The sequence below is a fragment of the Belonocnema kinseyi genome, chromosome 10 (assembly GCF_010883055.1).
Source record: "Belonocnema kinseyi isolate 2016_QV_RU_SX_M_011 chromosome 10, B_treatae_v1, whole genome shotgun sequence".
In the NCBI taxonomy this organism is placed as follows: domain Eukaryota; kingdom Metazoa; phylum Arthropoda; class Insecta; order Hymenoptera; family Cynipidae; genus Belonocnema; species Belonocnema kinseyi.
In genome coordinates this window covers 93,757,658-93,767,516 of record NC_046666.1, presented here as the reverse complement: position 1 = coordinate 93,767,516, position 9,859 = coordinate 93,757,658, and the positions used below count along the sequence as shown (strand labels likewise).

The window sequence follows — 9,859 nt, the reverse complement described above, 5'->3', positions numbered from 1 at the left end:
AGAAAAATCTATCAAGCAAGAAAAAATATATCTTCAAAACTGTCCGAGACAACGCGTACCCTCGTAAGTGGAACAGACTGTCTAGTTCGGTTGTAAATATGCAGGTGATTCTTACCTTAAAATGTCTTAAAATGTTAAAAAATGTAAGATTTTTCAAAAAATGTCTAATCCAATGCATTGTTCTTTAAAAATGACTTTAATCTACTGGGATAATCAGTCATTACACCCGTAGCCCCTAGATCAAAAGCGTGTTTAAATTCTTCATCTTTATTCAGCACCCAAAAGTAAACCTGCAAAAACAATAATATTTTAATAAGATTCTTATTTCTGCTTAATTTTTAATTGCAAAAGCTTTACAAAAACTTCGCTTAATATGAGATTTCATTGACAAAATATTTTCCCCAGTAATTAAAAAATCGAAATTTAAAATATATTTTAGGAATATTGAAAATACGTACGTGAATACCACGTGCTCGTAAATGATTAAATAAACACGGTCTCATCAGCAACATGTTCATTATGCGAACGATTAACTTTTCCAATGGGAGGAAAGTTCGAATTGGTCCGCCTTTACGCCTGGAAAATGTAAATATAACACATACATTTTTTGTAATTGTGTAATTATTTAGAAAAATAAACTTTTTTTTAAAAAGTATGCTAAATACCGTAGATAGATTGAGGGCAAAAATATTTCTAGGTGTGTCTCCTTAAGCGGTACGAATGGTAATAATCCAGTATACATAAGAATAATTAACATAGTCACTCGTTGCATAGAAAACAGTAGATTAACATTTGGATTCTGCAAAGAATTGTTATTTAAGATAAACCTTATAAATTAGCAACATAATAATGTGAACTTTTATGCAGAGTGGCCACTAAAATGCAAGAAAAAAATTATCGGTCATGTTTCGATTTGTAAGCATGATTGTCGGGCATTAACAATTTTAAATTCAACATATTAGGGCTGATTTTTAAATATTATTTGAAGTAGTTAAAACTTGACTATAAATGTAGATAGATCGTCTAATTAATACTATTTTTTTGCGTTGATATTTTCATAGAAAAAAAATGTTATGGAATATATTTTTTCTTCCATTTTTAAGGCAGTATTAACATTTCATCGTAGATTTGTAGGTTTGCTATATTTTTAATTTTAAATAGTATTGATTGCTCCCAAAAAAGTACTTAAAATAATTAAAAATCACTTATTATTATTCAAATCCTTGATCAATTATTTTTAATCTCATTATTGTTATTGTGTCTAAAAGGCGGTGCCTTTTAACCACATTACTCATTTTCATTAATAATAAATCGATACTTGAAAATACAATACTAGTAAAAATATTAAGTTATGAGAAAAATACCCATATCTAACTTACATAAATAAATGGAATTAGCTTAATTAAAAACATATATTTTTTCAACATTTAAAAAAAAGTGACTTGCACACGACTTTATACAGTTAAACCTGATGTACTGCAACTTCTTCGAAACGTAAACATGTCGTTTATTGCAACTCGAGACGGGATCCCACCACTACACCTATCTGTATAAGGTGGTCTTACAATATATTCCTGTTTCCGCTCTCATTGACAATACACAACGCGTGGCAATTAGTGGTGGGAGTTGGGGAAGTTGCGATAGACGAATAACTTGGCATGTAATAAACGAAACTTGCACTAAACGGGTGTTGCTATAAACGAGGTTTGACTAACTATAATTAACAAGCTTCATAAGTCTAATACACATTTCCCAGTTCAGCGGCCGCCCTGGAATTTGTTACATACCGTTTTATAACATTTCTTCGTAATCTCGTCACTGAAGTTTCCCCAAACAGTATAATCCTCTCTATTATATTCTTTAATAAGAGCTGCGACTTTGGATATCAGTTCGTCGTTATTAATTTTAATATCAATGTTGATAGGAATGTGGGGAAATGCCACAAAGACCTCTTTTAAAAGAGCGAAATGTCTTTCATCCTCATTTGCGGAACCAACGTATTCTACATCTGCCGAACTATACGTATTAGATCGTGTTACTAGAATTAAAAAGACGTATAATAAAAATGATAAAAGTACCTGGATCAAAATCAATTGGTAAACGATGTTTCAGTAGAGGTAAGTCCTTATAATCTAGATCCGAAATATTTTTATTGGTTCCCGTGCTTCGCAAAAGATTATGATCATGAGATACAACAACTTTACCATCTTTCGTGAGGTGGCAGTCTAGTTCTAACATTTCAGTGCCGATTGCTACTGCTCTGAAATATACAGATAATATTGAAATAGAATTTCAGAAAACATTATAAACAGTGATTAATTGATCTGAACGTTTCCACACAAAGTGTCATTTTTCTCTCTCACAGGCAGCACTTTTGCGCAACGTTTGATAATTCTGAAAAAAAATCACGTCAGTACAATAGATCATACGCTACATAAAATGAATAGATTTGACGTTGTGCTTTTGATTTCAGAACAAAAAAATTCCAGTCATGTCACCGTTTTATTAATCAAATGTCCGGTCCGACATCTTTAGGTGTGATAAGTTCGCGCTTCTACCTAGGTCCAAATTTCTGCGACTTTTTATTAGGTTTATGCGTCAGACAAACACCAATGGTCGAAGTATGCCACGTACAAAAATAGACAATTCTGAATTTCTCAAAAAAAATTACGGTCCTATACCATATTTTACTGCAAGGCTTCTTGAAACCGACTTTTCTATGGATACCGAAATTAAACAGCATATTGAACCGAATCACTTTATCACGAATTAACTCAATATTGTATTACGCGAAAAAAAATTAGTTACTAACTTTGCTGTATTTCAGCATCGGAAAAAAGTGTGCGGAAAAATAATAATGGGCCTCAAAAATCAAGCGGTATATATTTTGTTAACCAATAATTTATATAAATATGTGATAATTTTAATTATTTACACTCGAGTTATTTCGATACAAACTAATTCTTGAATTGATGTTAAAAAAATGGTATTACATACACGCATGCGGAAAGTAAGAAACCCGTCTAAAAAATAAATGACTTTATCCACATATATAAAACACGAAACAAGTTTGAAAGACGTGGTCAAAACCTTCTCAACTTTTTTTTTTGGCCAAAAATGACTCTTTTCGTGGAAACGACTCTTCGTTCAAGGCATTGAGGCAGCTAGTGCAATGAAAATTTGTTTCAGTTGCTTACCTTTTAAAAGCATACATTGTATTCTCATAACTTTCTCCAGCACCTAATAAACAATAATGGGAATAAAAGATAATATTGAATTTAAACAATTATATTTAAACAAATTTAAATTAACCAAAATATGTGCACTATCCCCAGAATAATGATAAAACGTCCTTTTTATTCAGTGTTCTTTATATTATTATTATTATTATTATTATTATTATTATTATTATTATTATTATTATACCATCAAGCCATTTCCCTTTCGGGGTTGGCGTTACTCTCTCGGTGGGGAAGGGAGTAATTTAAGGGAGGGATACAAAATTTTTCAGATTGATCCAGAATTCTCGTGTTATTTATTTAAATAAGACCGACCCAGGTTGCTGATCAATCTCTCTAGCAATCACCCCCAAGTGAAGATCCTCACAAAGTCGTCATATCAGGATCCCCCATTGGGTCTGTTAGTACCTAAGTTCTTTCGTTTCAGACGTCATTCACTCTACTGACACTCCTTTTATTAACTATTTGCCGCCATACTTTTCTGTCCTGACATACTTCCCTAGCTTCTTTTACGTCCATGCATTTTTTCATGTAGACTCTCATGTTTCTGTAGCTTCTTATGTCTCGTCTAACTCGGGTCTCAATCACACATTCTAACCATTCTTTCCGCGGTCTGCCTCTGGGTACGCTTACATTTACTTTACCTTGATACACTTGTTTCGTTAGTCGTTCATTTGGCTTTATCTCAACATGCTCGAACCATCTTAACCAATTTCTTTCCCATGTGTCTACTGGCGTCTCTTCTATACCACATTCTTTCAGAATTATCTCGTTACTCACATTGTCCATCAGAGTTTTCAGGCATATTATGCGCAAAAATGTCATGTCAATTGCGTTAATTTTACCTTTACCTTCCCTTAATAGGTCCATGTCTCGCTACCATATATTAAAGTCGGTACAAATATAGAATTATGTATTGCCATTTTAGATTTACTTGATATATTGTTACTTCTGATAAGGGGCCCTGCTTTACCAATAACCTTCTTACCTTCGTTTATGCGTCTATCTAATTCCTCATCGATCTCCCCGTCCCTAGTAAATAAGCTTCCAAGATATACGAACTTTTCAACTTGTTCAATTCTCTCATCATTTAATACAATATTGCATACTGTTTTCTTACTCTTTCCTACGAACACCATAGTTTTTGTTTTATTTACATTAATTTTTAGATGCATGCTCTTCATGCTTGCATTCAGTTTATTCAACATTCTTTGCAAGTCTTCGATTGACTCTGCCATAACAACCTTATCATCTGCGAACGCTAACCCACGTACCCTTACTGCTTCGAGATCCACACCCTCTTCGTTGAAGAGAGCCATTCTTAAACACTTGCCCATAAATAATATAAATAACCATGAAGACATAACGCATCCTTATCTAACTCCTTGAATAATATCGAAACAGTCACTCAGTTTCCCATTCACTCTTACACTCGCTTTGTTACCCGTATATATTGTTTTTGTAACTTGTAGGAGCCATCCATTGACTCCATACTCTCTCAAGAGTTCCCAAAGTTTACTTCTATCCACCTAGTCAAAAGCTTTTTCTAGGCCAACAAATGCACAGAAAACTTTTTTTCCTACTCTCAAACTTTTTTCTACGATTTGCCTTAAGGTGAATATTTGATCCGTACATGACCTTCCTGGCATAAACCCACTTTGGATTTCCCGAATCTTTTCTTCTATTATTTTCATTACCCTACAAATAAGTATTTTTGAGTATATTTTACTTACAGTACTCAATAAGCTGATTCACAATAAATGAAAAGTTGATGTTTTGTGAAAACTGAGTTAATACGGCAAAAAATAATAGAAAAAATATTATTTTACAAATCTGTAAAAAACATACCTTGCATTGTGATAATATATCCAACCACTTTTCTTTAAACAATTGAAAGTTAAAATCTTGCAAATAAATAGTTTTGGTATTCGTATCTAGGGTTTGGTAGCCATATATCAAGTGGACATTTGTGGGTGGGGATATGGAAAAAGTCCACGATTGACCACAAAGAGGGAAGGGGGGGGGTCGAAGGGAGTAAAAAATTGTTCACATGGTACATGGACGCCCCTTAAAGCAATACTCCAAGATTTTGTATGGAGTATTTAGTCATCATTCCCATGCGTATAAAAGTACTGAGACATCAGGGAAATTTTTTTAAAGAAAAGAAAACTAAAAACGTGCCAGGGCGGGTGGTAGTTCGAGGGGGGAGAGTTCAGATGAGCTGCAAATAGAGAGGGCGAAAGAAGATAAGAGATCCTTGATTAAAGAACGTTATATCTCCAACCAGTCACATGGGTGTTTCCTCCCACGAGACGTTGGAAAGAAGTCGGAGATTTAACAACACTATTTCTGTGACCAGTTACAGGGGTTCTTTCTACCCCCTTCGAGAAGTTCAGAAGGGGAGGTATGTGACCCACATTATTTCTGTGACCCGTCATAGGGGTACTTCCTCTCTCCAGGAGACGTCAAGGGTTAGGGGAGTGACGGACATTAGTTTTGTGATTAAATACAGGGGTGCCTCCCCACGAGACATTTGAAAGATATAGGTAGATGACCTGGAAAGATGAGAGGTTGTAACTGGCGGTGTGTGTCGGCCATCGATATATAGAAATGGACCGATAAAGCTGTGGGGAGAATAGTCAAGAAATGACCTTCAATGTTTATTCAAAATGTTATTATTTATATTTATAATCATTGAGAGGAAAGCTCATATTGCTATAAAGTACCTTTACGAGCTGAACAAAGTATACAAATAATATAATATACAAAGATATAGAAATATATATATATATATATAAACACATAGATGTAGCATCTACATCTATGGAATTTCTCTAAATAATTTTTTTATTAAGTTATCAATATTTCTTCAGTGGAATATTTATTAACAATCTTTATTAATTTTATTTGAAAAAAAATTTTTTAATAAAAATTATTAACGTCAATATTACTGCTAAATTAATTATTATTAATTAATTATTAGTTAGTTATTCATTATTACTGATAAATATTCCACTAGGCCAACAGTAATCATTTTTATTCAAAAAATTGTAACGAAATTATTTAAACAAATTCATTTTGTTTGAATAACTGAAAATGAATGACCTAATGTTAATAAATATTCCACTAGACTAACAGTAAAAATTTAAAGGGGTAAAAAATAAATTAAAAATTTTTTTTAACAAATTCCATTTGTTTAAATAATTACAAATGAATAAACCAATGATAATAAATATTCCATTAGACCAATATTAATAATTTTAAGTAAAAAAAGACCAGAATACAGTGTTCAAATGTTGATTTCATGAAGAATTGACATTTTTTGTTTTAAGGGTAGTTTTCAGGTACTCGTGGGTGTGTACCCTGGTTTAATATTACAAACGTACATTTAACGACATTAATTGGTTATAAAAATGTATGTAAGTTCATGTAAGTATATGCAGTAAGAATTTACCTGAATCTGATGTTAAGAAGGTACTGTTGGAAAACTTATCTTTAGAAATAAGTAGAGAAAAGAAAAAAACAAGAACATAATCACACCTTATGATCAAGAAACTTAGATGAATAAAAAAGTAATGGAACTAAACATAATAGTGAGAGAAAACAAGATACAGGCTAAGTCCACGGAACATATTAAATAGAGGTGTAACTATAGATTTGAGAAATTCAGAGAAAATATTTTTAAATGTTAATACTGTATGCGCATTAAGAATACTATTCGGCAATTTATTTCAAAGACGCCTCTCTCTAATGACAAAAGATTTTTGCATTAAGCATGTTCTAGGAGCAGGTATTGCCAGGGTACGGCCTCTATCGCGCAGCCCAGGCCGACCTGGAAGATTCATATTATCCCGCAAGAATAATTCCAATAAATAGGCTTTTTTTAAGGATCATGTACAATAAATTACCCATAAAATATTGTATTCTCTTGGCAACTGTCATGAAACCAGCTCTTTCCCTGTATTCAGAAATATGTTCAAATTTGGACAGGTTATAGATCAAACGGATCCAGGCATGGAAAGGACGTTTAAGTTTGCAATTAAGGTCATCAGAGATTCCATGATATACCACACACCCATAATCAAAATAAGGGAGAATCAAGGCTTTTACAAGCTGGATTCGCGTAGCTGTAGGCAAAGGGTCCCTTCTCCGACTAAGCTGATGTAAAGTTGTGAAGGTTTTGCGTGATATTAGTTCAACATTCTCTTTCCAAGAAAGAGTCCTGTTGAATATCAAACCAAGCTCATTGACAGAATCAGAGAAATCGATACAAATACCGTTCAAGTACAAAGGTGGGAATACCGTTCAAGTACAAAGGTGGGACGGAATCCAAAACTTTAGATGGATTATAAGTCGAGGATGCAACTGGTAAAGCATACGTTTTTAGTGGATTGAGTTTCAAACCATTAGATACCACCCAGTTCTAGACGTTATTAATATCTTCATGCACTATTTGCAGTAGATCCCTAAGGTTACTAAGTGGCCCAGAAACTTGAATATCATCAGCATAAAGGTGATATTTACAGTAGTGTAAAACAGCTGAAAAGTCGCATGCGAACACATTAAACATTTTAGGGTCAAGCTTTGAGCCCTGGGGAACCCCACTCATCCCCTCATTCCAGTCAGAGCGCAGACCATTTAGTCGAAAAATGATCAAAATTCTATTCAATTATTCCTATCTTTTCCCGTTTCTTCACTTAAATGTGAACTATACTAGTATAGCCCAATAATAGGCCAATCGAACTATTTTTGGTTATAAAAGTTCATTATTTGCGACTGAAAAGTCTACTTTTAAATTTTTGGCTTACTATTCATTTTTTGGTTCATAATTTCATTATTTTGTTTAAAATTTAATTAATTTGTTGACAACTAAATAAATTAAATATATTAAATAAAATCTGAAAGGCACAATAAACGTAACATTGTTAGGGAATTCGCAAAACAAAGCACGGTCCTGTGCTTCATCAAACTTTACCCAACAAGAATGCTCTCGACCAATACGCTTTATCTAGAAAGAGACAGGCCTACATCTCACATGTTTTCTCTGTTTTTAGATGCCATTTCCGTTCTCCCCATAGCGTTATCGGTCCACTTCTATATGCTGCACTATAGGTCAAATTGCATTTTTCTGGTTTAAAATCTAATATAACGAGAAAGAATAAAGATAACTCAACAAATGTTTTTGAAAATAAAGTGCATGTTACGTGGATTAAAGTAAAATATGTAAGACTGCCTACATTGCTTATTGTAGGGCTTGAAGTAAGAGGTGAAATTGAGCATGTTTAAAAAATCAATGATCTTTTGCTTTTCTTTTTGCTGAATCTCAAAGGGAAATCATTATATCGATACAATTTTTTTTTAATTGTACTAAATGTAATGCAGAGTAAGGAAAACATTATTTGGATACCTTAAACTCCTAAATTTTAGGCTGAAATAAGGGGCAAGTGGCTGAAAATCAGAAAATTCGCTAAAAAACATGGTAAAGGGTTTTCGCAGGTTGTAAACATAATTCTAGTAACCATTTCTTCAAAATTCTCAACTGTATGGATGGCTTCGCGCTATCATCATTATTTTTAGACTTTTAGTGTTTTAAATTATTTTTGCATTGTTAAAGCAGTATTCTACTACGGAACTTACAAAAAAAAAATTTACATTTTTTGAAAGTATATGTATGTAAGAATATTATACTAAAATTTTAAGACAATCCGAGCATTCTAACCATACTTTTCCATCCTTGGAACATATCTACGTGAGCGAGCTAATAAGGCGCGCGCCGGACTTTATTCGCGTTTTTCTCAAAACAACTTTTTTACACCCCGTGTTAACGAAATCTCCAAAATTGAAGCCTCGGCTGAAATAACGTTGTATCAACACATATTATGTATCCATTAAGTTCTATGTATATAAGTTTTTATTCTAATTGTCTCTATATTCCGCGTAAGCGCGGCGATCGAAAATTCGAAAATTGAATTGGGAAATGCCAAAATAGTGAAGGTTATATACTTCGAAAATGTACCTTTCTATAATTTTCACATTACAGTTTTGAACAAAGGTTAAAAAAGAAAATTAAATTTATTAGAATGACACGCAGGAAAAAATAAATGGGCTAGAGAGGCTGGAGTCAAACGTCCAGAACCGGTAATAGCAAATATAATCAAAAATAATTAAATAAATAAATGATTGATAAATAATGATCAGAAATGGTACTAAAAAATACTGTTTAAAAGATTTTTATAATAAAACAAAAATAAAACAAAATTACAATTACATGGACAATTGTTTTTCTTTCCTTTCTTTTAATAAAAAGACGATTAATTATATTCTTATTTTTTAAAAATATGTATAGGACCAAGTTTGTAAATTACACAGCCACACACAAAAAAAAGTGTGCGGATCTGGTAACAAGACACACGTATTCCTATGGATTTTGGGGTGCTGAATTCAAATTCGGTATCAAAAATCACCCATCACGTCATGGTTGAGCCATAACCTCAAAAAATGATGAAAAATCATGCACGGAGGCAAATAAATTTCAAAATAATGCCAGTTATGCAAATTTTCACTTCAAAAACATGTCGACAACTGTGAAGGATCAACCCTTGCCTGATATCAACTTATTT

General features: G+C 32.8%; 1 protein-coding gene across 8 annotated transcripts in view; it reads right to left on the bottom strand.

The window, feature by feature from the left end:
- LOC117181335 (lysophospholipase D GDPD1-like) overlaps positions 1–9,859 on the bottom strand; it is an 86,504-nt gene that overhangs the window by 49,644 nt on the left and 27,001 nt on the right. For all 8 annotated transcript variants that reach the window (XR_004468106.1, XR_004468107.1, XR_004468108.1 and 5 more), the window contains exons 2-7: positions 3,198–3,240; positions 2,079–2,260; positions 1,788–2,008; positions 666–799; positions 459–576; positions 116–290 (exon numbers count right to left, since the gene is read on the bottom strand). Coding sequence is in view for 4 of the 8 variants with exons in the window: in XM_033373897.1 (XP_033229788.1) it covers positions 165–290; positions 459–576; positions 666–799; positions 1,788–2,008; positions 2,079–2,260; positions 3,198–3,240 (824 nt within the window). In the remaining 4 variants the exon portion in view is untranslated. The remainder of the gene's footprint in view (positions 1–115; positions 291–458; positions 577–665; positions 800–1,787; positions 2,009–2,078; positions 2,261–3,197; positions 3,241–9,859) is intronic.